Source organism: Camelina sativa, chromosome 10 (assembly GCF_000633955.1).
Source record: "Camelina sativa cultivar DH55 chromosome 10, Cs, whole genome shotgun sequence".
Classification (NCBI taxonomy): domain Eukaryota; kingdom Viridiplantae; phylum Streptophyta; class Magnoliopsida; order Brassicales; family Brassicaceae; genus Camelina; species Camelina sativa.
In genome coordinates, this window is record NC_025694.1 from 15,360,047 (window position 1) to 15,375,227 (window position 15,181).

The window sequence follows — 15,181 nt, forward strand, 5'->3', positions numbered from 1 at the left end:
GGTGAAATATATTTTTATACAAAATAATTAAATGTAAATTTGAATAAAATAAAATAAAAATATATGTAAAATTATTATGACACCTTAAATTCTAAATAATAATTTTACTTGTAACAATTTATTTGAGTTAACAAATTATTTGAGTTAATTTTACTTGTAACAATAGTGCGGGTGTTACCTAGTTTATGTTATACACCAATCATAAAGTTTATGGTTATTTTTCATTTTTTTAAAAAAAAGAGAAACAGAAAACTGTTTGTGGTTTTTAAGGATGTGTATTAACTTATAGAAAATTATTATCTATTATTTGTTTACCCACCTATTACCCAGCGTTTTTGACTTTTTGGAAAAAAAACACACACATATTTTTTTAATATTTAATTTACGTTTAAGTGAAAGAAAGCTAAGTAATCAAGACATATGTTAAATAATTTTAATAGCTAATTATATGTTAAACATATTCATTAATTTAAATTATTTAAAAAAACTCATGTGATTTACTTCATTATTTTTTTCTAAGTTTCCAAATATTTTGATTAACACAAAGTCACAAAGTATATAATAATTTAAAATTATATTAATTATTTTTTACTAATTTATTCATAAAATTATTGTTATAATAATAAAAGATATATATATATATTGTTATTGCTAACCGCCATTATTGTTTACCAATCAAATATTATTCGGTATCGCTTATTTTGTATTAACCGTTTATCTTGTATTCATTTTTTAATAATTTATTGTCCGAAGAGGCAAACTATAGATCTTGTTTTCTGTTTTTTTTTTTATAGAAAAGCTAAAGAGTTTAGAGAGAGAGCTTTTTTTTGCTATTATTCGATGTAATTTTTAACAATGGAATCATGATATAAATATGTTTCTCCTGATAGATTTTTTCAAATTATTCTTACGGAAGATGATGTTTTGCACATCACCAAAATCAAACTAAAATTCTCGGGGAGCGGCCCTACTCCAGGACTTGATATTGCAGAAATATATGTCGGAATAAACATCACACGTGAAGAGTTTCTTATTGGTACTATTACTACATCAGAGGGCTATGCATAACATTGATGTAATCATAAGCAAAAAAATCACCTTTTTCATAGTGGTTTCTTGTCTGTCCGCTTCGAGGAAGAGTATATTAAACAAATTGATTAGTTGTGTTGATTAACAAATATTTTATTATATTTATGAATTTTAAATATCCAAATTGATCTAAAATAAATTTTTGACATATATATTGCTAAATCAAGAAAGTGTTCAAATGTTTAATCATAAAAATTTATAATACAACAAAAAATATTATCATCTACATTGATTGTTCTATAACATAAATAACTATTCTAAAAATAAAAATTGAAAAAATTATAATACTAATCACTGCAATTTTTGTACGAATGCAGGATAAACAAATGTCTCAAACTGAAAAGCTTTTAACAACTTTTTTTTCTCTTATTGAAAACTGCATTTTGTTCATTTTTCTGAAAAAACACAAATTGATAATAAAAATGGTAATTGACCGGTCATTTAAGTGTAGTTTTTTAAAACAGATAAAAATCCGCATTTACTATGTTACCAATCACTACATATGTATTATATGCCTTTTTGGCATGCACCTTTGTAACATCTATTTTAGTCTCTTATAATCAAACCAGTTTGCGGCTTTGTCTCTGTATTTTATAATATATAATTGATAGTATTTCATATAAATTTTACTCAAACAAATCTATATATACATTTTTTGAGACATTTATGAAATAAATCCTGAAGTTCATACCTATTTACAAGCATGTCATTAACATTAATTATTAATTTGTTTTTCATTTAATTAAATAGTATTAACTTTCTATTTTTGAAAACAAGATTTTTCATCCTAAATAAATATCCAAAACAATCAGAACCACTTTTTTTATCATTAAGTATTAAGTGTATAATTAATTTAATTAATATTAAGTTTCTAATTTTACAAAACAATATTTTTTCCATACAGAAATTTCCTAAACAATCGGTCTAATCAATAAACAAATTGATTTTTGATCTTGGAGGAGGATTTGTGGCCGAGATTTTTGATCTCAACGTATTTAAAACTAATTTTTACTTTTGCGAATTAAAAATCTTTGAACATGTTGGCTGACCCGCCTAGCATGACGGTTTAGACTATAGAACCAAAAACTATTAGTTTATCTCATATATACTATAGATTTATAATCATAGTTTTGAAAATTAATTTATAAATTATTTAGTACTAGTATACCACCCGTACTACGTATGGGAAAAGAAATAAGATTGGTTTTATATGAATGAATAAAATGTTTTATGTTAATGATGAACTATGTAAAATTTCATTGGATTAAAACAAAACTTTTTTTTTGTCAAAGAGATAACAAAACTATAATCAAAAAGTTCCCGGTTTTCTGATGACCAAAAAAAAACTTCTAATTATCTAATTAAACTTGATTTTACAGTGGATTTTTTCTCAAAACTTGTATTTTTTTTTTAATTTAAATTCAGAGGTCAAGTGGTTATGAGACATTAGAAAAATAATTATATATCGATTTGCTAAATATGTTAATTAACATAAATATATATATCGATCATAAGCTAGTATAAGAATCATTAGTCAGCGGTGAATTAATCTTAGCAAAGATGGGTACTTAACAGACATATCGATATCATGGAATTGAAATGTAAACTGTTCAAATTTATTCATAAAACGAACCTTAGAAAATTAGGCATGCTTTTTTACTCTTGAATTTGATACAATCTACACACACGAAAATGATTGTTTAATGAGAACTTTGCGAAGAATGATTTGTTAGAAAAAGCTCAAAGGAATGAATCTTTGTTGTTATACCACTAAACACTTATAAGAGTTTCTCTGGTTTTATACTTGAAAGCCGCCACTTGATTTCATACTTTTACTTTTCTCTGCAAAATTCTCACCACAAAAACAAAAAGTATGAGAAGAATCAAATTGTTCATCTTCACGGCAACAACTAAACGTCTCATTGTTTTTGCAAGCATGTAACTGTAGATACGAAACACATATAAAAACTACCCAAGTCAAGCATGTAATTACTATTATTCATTCTAATCGAGAATCTAATTTGAAAATAGTCGAAAAGGTTACCTTTGATCCAATCAAACGAAGGAGGTTCAATACAGATAGAGAAAAAGACAGTAGAGACCTAAAAAATCTTAGTGAAGAAGAGGTATGTAAAATGTAAGAGCCATAGTATGTTCTTGTCCTGCTGTATTAAGAAAAAAATTAATGTCACCCATTTTGACAAACAGTTAGTAACAAAACTTATGGATTTCAGTTTCTGATAATGAAGAATCATACCTTTTTGCCAATAGTTTATGTTCCTTTGAGTTCTTCGGTTTCATGTTGCAAAACAGAGAGAAATAATGCAAGATTTAAAATTTCTCGATTTTGGGTTGTTAGAGACTTAGGAATACGAAAAAGAAAAGTTTTTGAATTTTTTTTTTGGTATGAAAGGAAATCATGTTGGTGAAGAATCGAATCAAAGAAGTAGATATAAGATCGTGGGGAGGCAGTTGTCAAACTTTTACCCGGTTGCAGTTATTTTTTGTTTTTCAATAACCGGTTGCAGTTATTTGTAAATTAAAAATGATAATAGGTTTTTTTTTACGATAGTTTTTTGTTTTACATAATTTTTTTAATTAATTTTGTTTTACTGACATGTCATGTTTTTATTGGCACAGTGACTTGTGTTTTATAGGATAAAGGATATGAACTACAAAATATTACACATACTATAACACATTCTTAATATTCCAAAAAAAAAAATCACATAAAAAATATACACTAATATACTATATAGGCATATATCTTTGTTTAATTCTAGAGAACAAAGCAAGTCTAAAATTTTATATTCTATCTAATAACAAATTCAATGTAATTAAGTTATAAACTTTATAAAAGGTAAGAAGAAGAAAAAAATTCTAAACAAAATTCTAAATAAATTAGACAAAAGTTAATTAATTGAGAATTTGAAAACTAAATAAATTAAAAATTATTATTTAAAATACAATAATTTATCATTTACTTTCGCGGTATACCGCAGATGAAATCCTAGTCTTAAGGTAAAAAGAAAACAACAAAAATCATTCTGATTTTTTTTTTTTTACGATATTACCTAAATTATGCCAAAATGTAATTTTTTATTTGAACCATTTATAAATTCAAATTTTAAGCATGAACCACTGTAAATTATGGGAAAAAAGATCAACACTGAATTTAACGGTATTAAATATTAATCAACAGAAAGTCTGTTTTTTTCATACCCCCCAGGCCAGAAATGAACTACAGTATATTGAATTTATAAATGAATTATATTGATGTGAACCAGACCCGGTTCACTTCTCCCGTCGGTTTCTTTTTTTTTTTTGTGATTGGAATTTTCTGTGCTGCAGCTTCTTCTTCGATCTCTAAATCTCTCTTCTCTCACGAGTCTCCAAGTCGCGCGCAATTACTCTCTCACGATCATGGTATTAGGGCTTTAGCTTTGTCCGATTGATGATTCCTGGGTGGGTGATTTGATCTCACTTTCCAAGAGTTTCAGTAGATTGATTGGTTGATTTTTGGGTCTCTCAGTTTTCCAAATTAACGAGCCTCCGCCGTGTTTACTATTCCGGTAATCTTCTCCTCCACCTTCCCCTATTTCTTATTTCATCGGCTTTTGAGTAGATAGATTGCTAAACATAATTTTGTCTCTATTCTGTTTGTGAAACGTCACCTAGAATGATTTATATATAAACTAATCAAGATCTACTTGTTGTTTCACTGTAGCCTGTGGGGATTTTGTTTGTTTGATCCTGAAACATCTGGGAGGGTTTTAGTCTAGTTTACTTGTATACATTTGATCCTAAAGATGCTTTCTTGTTGATGTTTTCTTATTGATCCAACATTGTATGATACTAAAAGATGCTTTCTTGTTTATTGTTCGGATTACTTTTTCAGCGCATCAAAAAAAGAAAGATAAATTCTAAACCCGGTGCAAGTCTTGAGTAGAATAACATCGATTCCAAGAAACATGGTAAGAACTTTTAAATGTAATTCTTTCTCTACCTACCTAGATCAAGAAGGAATTTTGAACTCTTCTCATTCTCTATTTGATAACAAGTTACTCAATACTTGATAAAGATTGTATTTCATTCAAACATGTCCTGTTTAGGAACAATTCTCCTAAACAACATCTACTGATTTACTGCAGAATTTTTTTTAACATTTTTGCTTCTGTTGCTTCTTTGATGTTCCAGGCAAACTCATTACGGCTGTATCTAGCATGCATAAAAAATACACTCGAGGCAGCCATGTGCTTACAGGTACTTACTATTTTGGCTTGAGATATCATGACATAGGTCTGAAAGTCTCCATCTTTTTTGGTTTATTATGCTTAAGGCAATAAAAGCTTCATTTTTGTGTAGTCCCTCATCCATGTTTCACCTCTGGTCTGTTACTCTCACGTATTAGTTGTTGATTAGGGATAATGTACCATCATTCACTTTTACTTTTGGCATTTTGTCTAGCAATATTTGGTGTCGAATGTCGAAACCTATGCATCTTGTACAAGTCGGTGAAAGGGGCTATGTAAAGTCCTTTTTAGAGTCAGCTTTACATGTTGTATGTTCCTGAAAGCTTCTATATTTCTCTATTTGCAGAACTTTCCTTGTCAAGAAGTTGAAAGGCATAATAAACCAGAGGTTGAACTAAAGTATGTAAGCTTGTCACAAGAAGATGCATGTGAGAATGGAATGCTCTTGTGCTATTTTCATTTCAAGTAGTAGAATCTTAATACTACCATCTTTTTGCTAATTTTTGTAGGACGAGCCCAGAACTTTTGCTAAATCCTGTAAGAAGTTTATTTGTTTCCCTCCCAGTTTAGCATTGACATTGCACTCGCATCTTACCTAGGTTTTGTAGTTGACTGCTAAGGTTTTTTGAACTTGCAGGTTTTAATATGCCGTAATGAGGCTGAAAAGTGTTTAATAGAAACATCTATAAATTCACTCCGGATAAGCCTCAAGGTGATTATTAATCTTACCCTAGCTTTTCCTTCGATCACTTACAAGAAGAGCCCCTTGTGATACACTGATCAACAAAGGCTTCGTGTTGTTTCCCTTTCCTGTTTCCTTAATTTATTTCTCCTGAGATAATGTCTTGGTGAATCATTACTTAAACATCTGTCATGTGCTGCTATTTCAAATAATTGTTATCGTTAATATGCAGGTCAAACAAGCGGATGAACTTGAAAACATACTAACCAAAAAGTTCCTTAGATTTTTGTCCATGAGGGCAGAAGCTTTTCAAGTACTGAGGAGGAAGCCAGTGCAGGTAGACCTTATTCTTGATCTAACACTTAGTTACTTGTGAGAGCTGCTATGTTTTATCTGGCAGTTGTAATGCATTCCCTCTTATGTACAAGTTCTAATTATTCTGGTGAACGCATCACTAACTGGTTATAGTCATAGTAATCATAAGTTTTCCTTCATTTTAGCGTTCTAGACGGACATTTCAGAATATCTAGGCGTAAGATGGATGGCGTATATGTATACAACTTGTGAATTCTTTTGATAATTAAAAGCGTTCCACAATCCTTTCCTCCCCCCATATGAACCCTGAATCATCTCACTGTGTAGAAATGCATGTCTTGGCTTTAGATAATTTGTTGTTTATTCCCTGCATTGTGTGAACGTTTCATCCCCTGATCCCCTTCAATTGGTTTCATTGTTGGTCTTTTGAACAGGGTTATGACATTAGCTTTCTTATAACAAACTACCACTGCGAAGAGATGCAGAAACAGAAGCTTATTGATTTCATTATTCAGTTTATGGAGGCAAGTCTTTCTCTATGCTTAAAAAGGAAAAAAAGATTTTGACCATGTCTTGAGTAGAGTTGCATCATTGTATTTTTCTCACAGTAATAACCTGATAAGTATTCTGAATAGTTGGCCTAACTACGGTTAATAAATTCATCCTTAAATTTGAATTGTTTTTACAAATGTCTAAAAAGATAAATTACTCTGATGATGTCCTCCAACATACTAATCTCCTCTTAATCAGATGTAAAACTTGAAGTGTGACTGTTTATACCATGGAAATTGCAGGATATAGAGAAAGAAATAAGGGACTTGAAGGAGTCAGTGAACACCAGAGGAAGACTCGTTGCTACAGAGTTTTTGAAACAGTTCATGTAAAGCCCTTGAGGTATTATAATGTAACCACTCATTGTATCAATCACACATTATTTGGTTAAATTCCATCTACACTTGCAGACATTTTCCTTCTTTTTGGTACTTCATCTGTTCTTCTTACACAACCCGAAGTATCAAACCATCGGCGTGATCCATTGTAGTGTATGTAACGCAATACTTAGTTACAAAAAAAATTGGTATGTTGAATACTTGATTGTAGTAGATGTTCCAACGTACAATTCCAGAAACCAAAAAATTGTTTTGTTTATCACAAGAGGACCATCAAATTGTTATCTTTTTCCCTATGCTTAGATAGATCATTCAGCACACATGAAGACATAAATCGAAGATCATGGCAAAACCCACATACCTTCGATACAGCTATTGAATTAGCTAGATATTTTGCAGAGCCGCACGTGTGTGGAAGCAGAAGGCCGTTAGAGGATGGAATCTTTTATTTTCTATATGAACACTTGTTTAGCTCTTTTGCATCTTATCCAAAAAAAATAATCATTTGTAAACATTTCTAAGTTCCGATATCGACCGCCGGGTTTCTCTCGTTTTGAGGGCCGGTAAGTAATCATCCGTGTTTTATGAACATCGAGTGATTAGGTTTCTAATAAAATGCTATTCAGTTTATCTCAAGTTTGTTGTGGGTGTTTCCTGTGTTAAAGGTATCAAAGCTAAACGATCTTTGGACATAGTTGGAACGCGATCTTAAGCGGTGGAAGTTCAGCCGGAGGAGGTAGTGTCGGCGGAGCCAATGGATTCTCGGATGAGTCGTTTGGAGGAGTTAGTCAAGGAACAGAATCATCAAATGACGGAGATGATGGCAGAGCAGAATCAGAAGATGATGAAACACATCGCTGATATGTTTGATGCTATGAGCAGATCTACAGCTAGCCATGGAAAGGAGATTGAGAAAGAAGTTGGGCGAGCTGAGACATCCTATGATTGGAGCAACTAGAGATCTTCGTCACCTCAAGAGGTTCGATCTGGTAAGGAGATTCAGAAAGAAGCTGAGTGTAGTGAAACGTCTTATGATCGGGGACATCAGAGGTCGTCGTCTTCTCAAGAGGTGCGGTTTAACGATCTGGATCCACCAAAGGTTGTTAGATCTGAGCTGGTAAGACCAGAACCGGTAAGACCAGATCCTCACTATCATTACGTTGGCTTGACTCGTTTGGGTAAAATCGATTTCCCTAGGTTTGATGGGAATCAGATCAAAGAATGGTTGTTCAAGGTGGAGGAATTCTTTGTGGTAGATTATACACCTAGGGATATGCGGGTGAAAATGGAGGCGATTCACTTTGATGGACACGCTGCAACTTGGCACTATTCGTTTGTTCAGTCGGGTATTAGCCTTGAGGTGTTGAATGATTGGGATGGTTATGTGTTGGTGTTAAGGGAAAGATTTGATGATGAGAGTGACGACCCTATGGCTGAGTTGAAACAGCTACAGGAGATGGACGGCATCGTTGATTACCATCAGAGGTTTGATCTTATCAAGACTCGAGTCAGTCTTTCTGAGGAGTATTTGGTAAGTCTATACTTGGCAGGATTGAGGTTAGACACACAGATGCGTTTGAACCAAAGTCAATAAGGCAATGTTTGCGTCTTGGAAGGTTGTATGAGAAGGCTCATCCCAAGAAATAAGGCTCTCAACCTTGGGGAGCTTCTAGGGGAAGTAATAATAGTAATGGGGGTCGAGTTATAGCAACGAATGCCAAGGAGAATATTGGAGGAACTTCTAAAGCTGCACCGAAGAGATTCTTGTCTAAGGAAGAGATGAGTGACAGAAGATCTAAAGGTTTATGTTATTGGTGTGATGAGAAGTTTACTCCTGAACACTATAAGCAGCATAAGAACACTCAGTTGTTCAGTATGGAGGTTGATGAAGGAAATTTGGAGGACGTTAAGGTCGAATGCGAAGAGGAGGATGATAGAATTATGTTTCGAGTGTCTGTCAATGCGGTTACAGGGGTATCTGATTACAAAACAATGAGGGTTAAGGGACTTTATGGAAAGAAAGCAATCTTCGTGTTGTTGGATTCAGGCTCTACTCATAACTTTGTAGATCCTAGAATGGCGGAAAGGATGGGATGTAAGGCTCAACCTTCGAAGTTGACTCAAGTATCCGTGGCCGATGGTCGTAAGTTGGGTATTGAAGGAAGTATTGATGGATTTCAGTGGCGGTTTCGCACAACTTTCTTTGAATTAGATGTGTTTTTGATACCATTGCGAGGGTGTGATATGGTCTTAGGTGTACAGTGGTTGTCAACACTAGGGCCCATTACATGGGAGTTTAAGCAGCTTGAGATGAGCTTTATGTGGAATAAGAAGAAAGTTATGTTGTACGGGATTCAAAATGGTTTTGTAAGGGATGTGAAGGCTCAGAAGCTCAAAAAGAAAATGGATGAGGAGGAAGTTCAGGTTTTTATTATTTGTGTGAGTGAAGTGGAGTCAGAAGAAGTGAAACTAGAGCACTCGGTTGCAGGCACTGAAGTTGCATTATGTGCTGTAAATGGGAACCATGAATCTTCTGCGGAGGTTGAAGCAATATTGAAAAATTATCCGGAGGTGTTTGCAGAACCAATGAGTTTACCACCGTTCAGGAAGCATCATGATCACAAAATTAAGCTTCTTGAAGGAGCAAACCCTGTCAACCAGAGGCCTTACAAATATTCCATTCACCAAAAGAATGAGATAGATAAAATTGTCGAAGATATGTTGACTGGGGGAACTATTCAACCTAGTTCAAGTCCTTTTGCATCAGCAGTAGTGTTGGTAAAGAAAAAAGATGGAAGTTGGCGTTTGTGTGTGGACTATAGGGAACTCAATGGAGTGACGGTGAAGGATAGATTCCCTATACCCTTGATTGAGGATTTGTTGGATGAGCTTGGGGGATCTAAGATCTTTTCAAAGATTTATTTAAGAACTGAATATCATCAGGTGCGAATGCAAGAGGAAGATATTCCAAAAACAGCTTTTAAAACTCATGGAGGACATTATGAGTATTTAGTCATGCCATTTGGGTTGACAAATGCCCCTGCAACCTTTCAGAGCCTCATGAACTCGGTGTTTAAACCATTTCTTCGGAGGTTTGTTTTGGTTTTCTTTGATGACATACTCATATATAGTAGGAGTATGGAAGAGCATGTGGAGAATTTGCGCAAGGTGTTTGATGTGATGCGTGAAGAGAGTTTGTTCGCAAAGATGAGCAAATGTGCTTTTGCTGAAGATAAAGTGGAGTATTTGGGTCATTTCATTAGTGCAGAAGGTGTAGCTACTGATCCAGCGAAGATCAAGGCAGTGGCAGAGTGACCACAACCATCTACCCTCAAACAACTTCGTGGTTTTTTGGGTTTGGCTGGCTACTATCGCCGGTTTATGAAGAGTTATGGTGCGATTGCTAGTCCTTTACATGCATTGACCAAGACTGATGCTTTTATATGGAATGATGAAGCTCAGGACGCGTTTGAAAGGTTAAAAAAAGCTTTGTGTCAATCTCCGGTGCTGGTGTTACCTTTGTTTGACAAGGTGTTTATTGTGGAGACGGATGCTTGTGGTTATGGTATTGGTGCGGTGCTGATGCAGGAAGGTCATCCCATTTCATGCATAAGCAGACAGCTCAAGGGTAAGCAATTGCACTTATCAATCTATGAGAAGGAGATTTTAGCAGTGATTTTTGTAGTGCAAAAGTGGAGACATTATTTACTTCCTGCACACTTCATTATTAAAACCGACCAACGAAGCCTAAAATACTTATTGGAGCAACGCTTGAACACTCCAATTCAGCAGCAGTGGCTTCCCAAATTGTTGGAGTTTGATTATGAAATTCAGTATAAGCAAGGAAAAGAAAATTTGGCGGCCGATGCTTTATCAAGAGTGGAAGGTGCGGAAGTGTTGCACATGGCCTTGACAGTGGTGGAGTGTGATCTGTTGAAGGAAATTCAGGCAGCGTATGAACAGGATGTAGAACTGCGTGATCTTGTGGCAGTGCTCAAGGACAAACCTGATGCAGGGAAACACTATTCTTGGGGACAGAATGCGCTGCGGCGTAAGAGCAAAATTGTGGTTCCAAATGATGTGAAGTTGCGTGACACTATTTTGCAATGGTTACATTGTTCAGGTGCTGGTGGTCATTTGGGAAGGGATGTGACTTATCAGAGAGTCACATGAATCTTTTATTGGAAGGGGATGGCAAGTGACATTCAAGCGTATATCTGAAGCTGTCATGTGTGTCAACAATGTAAGAGTGACAATGCAGCTTCCCCAGGACTGTTACAACCATTACCGATTCCAGAGGCTTTATGGAGTGATGTTTCAATGGACTTTATCGAAAGTCTTCCCTTGTCTGCAAATATGTCAGTTATCATGGTGGTTGTTGACATATTGAGCAAGGCAGCGCACTTTATAGCACTCTCTCATCCTTACAGTGCGTTATCGGTGTCTCAGGCATATTTGGACAACGTTTTTAAGCTCCATGGGTGTTCAAACTCTATTGTTAGTGATCGTGATGCAGTGTTTACAAGTGAGTTTTGGAGGGAGTTCTTTACTTTGCAAGGTGTGTAACTTCGGATGTCATCAGCATATCACCCTCAAAGCGACAGGTAGACTGAAGTGGTTAATAGATGTTTGGAGAATTATCTGAGGTGTATGTGTCATGCTCAGCCACATATGTGGTGTAAATGGTTGGCTCTGGCGGAATTTTGGTATAACACTAACTACCATACCTCTACAAGAATGACGCCTTATGAAGCTGTTTATGGTCAAGCATCACCAGTGCATTTGCCTTATCTTCTAGGCGAGACTAAAGTGGCAGTGGTGGCTCGTTCGTTCCAGGAAAGGGAAAACATGATTAAGTTACTCAAGTTCCACTTGTTGCGTGCTCAGCACAGGATGAAGCAGATGGCTGATCAGCACCGTACTGAAAGGGAGTTTTATATTGGTGATTTTTTCTATCTTAAACTTCACCCGTATCGACAGTCTTCGGTTGTTGTTCGCATGAATCAGAAGTTGGCACCAAAATACTACGGTCCTTATAAGGTTGTGGATAAATGTGGTGCCGCAGCTTACAAATTGGAGTTGCCTGTAGGCACCAAGATTCATCCGGTCTTTCACGTTTCGCAGCTTAAGGAGTTGGTTGGTAATGTCCCAGTGGCAACTACATTGCCTACGGTGTTGCAGGATGTTTTCGTGAAGGAACCATAATTGATACTCGAAAGGAAAATGGTTAATAGACAGGGTCGGGCGGCTACTAAGGTTTTGGTGAAGTGGGTTGATCAACCAGTAGAAGAAGCAACTTGGGAGTTTCTGTTTGATATTCAAAAGAAATTCCCAGAGTTTGAAGCTTGAAGACCCTTGTGGACAAGGCTCTGCAAAGAAGGGAGATTTGATACAGCTATTGAATTAGCTAGATATTTTGCAGAGCCGCACATGTGTTCCCACGTGTGAAGTCAAGTCAAGAAACTCGAGCAACACGTGGACGGCTGGAAGCAGAAGGCCGTTAGAGGATGAAATCTTTTATTTTCTATATGAGCACTTGTTTAGCTCTTTTGCATCTTATCCAAAAATAATAATAATTTGTAAATATTTCTAAGGTCCAATATCGACCGCCGAGTTTCTCTCGTTTTGAGGGCCGGTAAGTAATCCTCCGTGTTTTATAAACATCGAGTGATTAAGTTTCTAATAAAATGCTATTCAGGTGGTGACTGGTTCTCCCGCTACCTTTCGCAAACGCTGCGTTTGCGGGTGGTAGCGGTTGCTAGCGATTGGAACCAATCACACAAATCGCTTCCAGTCGCTCCAAATCGCTTCCAATCGCTTCAAACCACTGAATTTCAAAAGCTGTCTCCCACAAGCGTTTGCAGTTGCGGGCGATTGCGATTGAATTTTTTTTTTTTTTGTAAAAAAAACTTAAAAGAAATCAATGATAATGATTTTTTTTTGTTATATCTTCAATCTATCTATTTTACTTATTAAAGATGGGAAAAAATAAAATACGAATATGATTGCAGAGATTATAAAATAAACAATTAGAATTAAATAATATTCTAATTAACAATAACCCAAAAAACTTGATGTAAATTTAATGGCACATCGTACATAAGTTCAAAAAAATCTAAATAAATATAATATTTTATCAGAAATTTAAGAAAATAAGATTATTTGTAAAAAATATTAAAACAAATCACCAGTGACTCATCTCAACTCTCACATGACTATTCCTACCGATGAAACTACTGAGCCAAGATCTAAGAGAAAAGAGAAAAGATCTACAATCTAAAGCATATGTTTTGTCATTTATCAAATTATTTGATTAAATTTTTAGTGAAAAGCCAAATGCATAAAGGAATAAGTATTTCAATATGAAATTTATTTGTTTTTTGAATAATTATTTTAGTATCTTTTTAATAAATTTTAATTATAAAACAAGTTTCATAAAAAAATGGGTGTTTTTAAAATTCATATATTATATATCACATGTATTATGTTTCAACCGCTATTGCACCCGCTGATCAACCAGTCGTAAATCTCCCGCAAACGCACCAATTTTAAACCGCTAAACCAGTCGTTCAAAACGCTTAATAACGCTTGAAACCGCAATCGTCCGCTTCCGCAATTTCCCGCAACCGCAACCGCAACCGCAGCGTTTGAACCAGTCAGGCCCTCAGTTTTTCTCAAGTTTGTTGTGGGTGTTTCCTGTGTTAACCGTAGAAGAACATCAAACGCCGTCGTTTTAAATATTTGATTGATTATTATTTCTCACAAACCGAGGACGTATTACACAGGCTCCTGAAGTGAAAGTCGAAAACGCCGTCGTTTCTACGTCGCCGTCTTCTTCTTCGTCTCAAGCTCTCTCTGTCTAATTGCGTTCGGCTTCGACCTCCCTCATGAGCTCCTTCTGATTCCGGCCATCTCTCAGCTTCAGGTTAGTTTTGATTTAAAGTCAAAAACAACTAACAGTATACATGGTTCGCCTTGAATTGAATTTGATTTCTAGGGTTTAGATTGAAAATTTCTAGGGTCATATGAATCTCTTGTTTGTAGAAGAAAAGGGAACAGAACAAGTGAAATATGTTTCAGGTCATTTGATTAGATGTTCAGATTTATATTTTGAAAATTAGAATGGGATCATCATCTGGTGAACATTGTTTGTTTTGTGATCTGCTTCTCTATCCTCTCAAAAGAATTCAGAAGAAAATAACCTGAAGCTGAGTTAAGAAATGATAGTAGGCTGAGTTAGCCATCTCCTCTTAATGCATTCTTCTTGCTTGAATGGTTAAATATGATGGAGAAATTGAAAATATCATTTTGAAAAACTAGTTGGGTGATTTGGTTTGCTCAATGGTCTTTGTTCTGCAAGATAGTTTCTTTCTTATACTGCAACGAAATTGCATGATTCAGTCAGACAAAATGTGCAATTACTGCTTCTCGTTGCTTGTCTTGTTGTTAGGTTTTAACTCTTGATTTTCCCTTTGTAGTCCTTTGCTTTGTGATTTATACAAAGATGACAACAATCGAAACCGATCAGAAAACTCAAAAGTCTTCTCCTTCTGGTTCTGCTGCTACTACTACTCCCAAGCAGCCATCAGCATCGTTTAAAAGGTGGGGAAGGAGACACCCATTTGTAAGATATGGACTTCCAATGATATCTCTCACTGTATTTGGAGCCCTCGGACTCGGCCAACTCCTTCAAGGCAGGTCAGTTCTTTCTTTGATTGAACTCTTAAGCTTTGATTATGTAAAAATGATCTATAGGTTTATATCAATGAATCTGCTTATAATTCTCAACTTCCCCACATATGGTTTATTTGGTTAGTTTAGTAAGGACATCGCAAAGGTAAAAGATGACCAAGAATGGGAGATTATAGAGACAAGAAAGGCGCTTTCGAGGACAGGACCTGTTGATGCTTATAAACCTAAAAACACATCCATCGAAGATGAGCTCAAGGTAT

At 35.0% G+C, this 15,181-nt stretch overlaps 2 protein-coding genes across 2 annotated transcripts in view; both read left to right on the forward strand.

The window, feature by feature from the left end:
* Nucleotides 4,389-7,322, forward strand: LOC104719040 (actin-related protein 2/3 complex subunit 4). Its single transcript, XM_010436880.2, has 9 exons — nt 4,389-4,661; nt 4,988-5,063; nt 5,287-5,352; nt 5,689-5,741; nt 5,852-5,879; nt 5,980-6,054; nt 6,257-6,361; nt 6,774-6,863; nt 7,134-7,322. Exons 2-9 carry the CDS (start codon nt 5,061-5,063, stop codon nt 7,221-7,223), a joined length of 510 nt encoding a protein of 169 aa, XP_010435182.1. The 5' UTR covers nt 4,389-4,661; nt 4,988-5,060; the 3' UTR covers nt 7,224-7,322.
* LOC104719041 overlaps nt 13,994-15,181 on the forward strand; it is a 2,555-nt gene continuing 1,367 nt past the window's right edge. The window contains exons 1-3 of the mRNA XM_010436882.2: nt 13,994-14,154; nt 14,708-14,927; nt 15,051-15,177. Coding sequence (XP_010435184.1) covers nt 14,734-14,927; nt 15,051-15,177 — 321 coding nt within the window. The 5' untranslated portion in view covers nt 13,994-14,154; nt 14,708-14,733. The remainder of the gene's footprint in view (nt 14,155-14,707; nt 14,928-15,050; nt 15,178-15,181) is intronic.

What these genes read in the sequence shown, in the direction of transcription:
- LOC104719040 (XM_010436880.2), top strand. An exon ending in AGGCAGCCATGTGCTTACAG is followed by an intron (nt 5,353 to 5,688) that starts GTACTTACTATT and finishes CTCTATTTGCAG; the next exon opens with AACTTTCCTTGTCAAGAAGT. An exon ending in CAGAACTTTTGCTAAATCCT is followed by an intron (nt 5,880 to 5,979) that starts GTAAGAAGTTTA and finishes TTGAACTTGCAG; the next exon opens with GTTTTAATATGCCGTAATGA.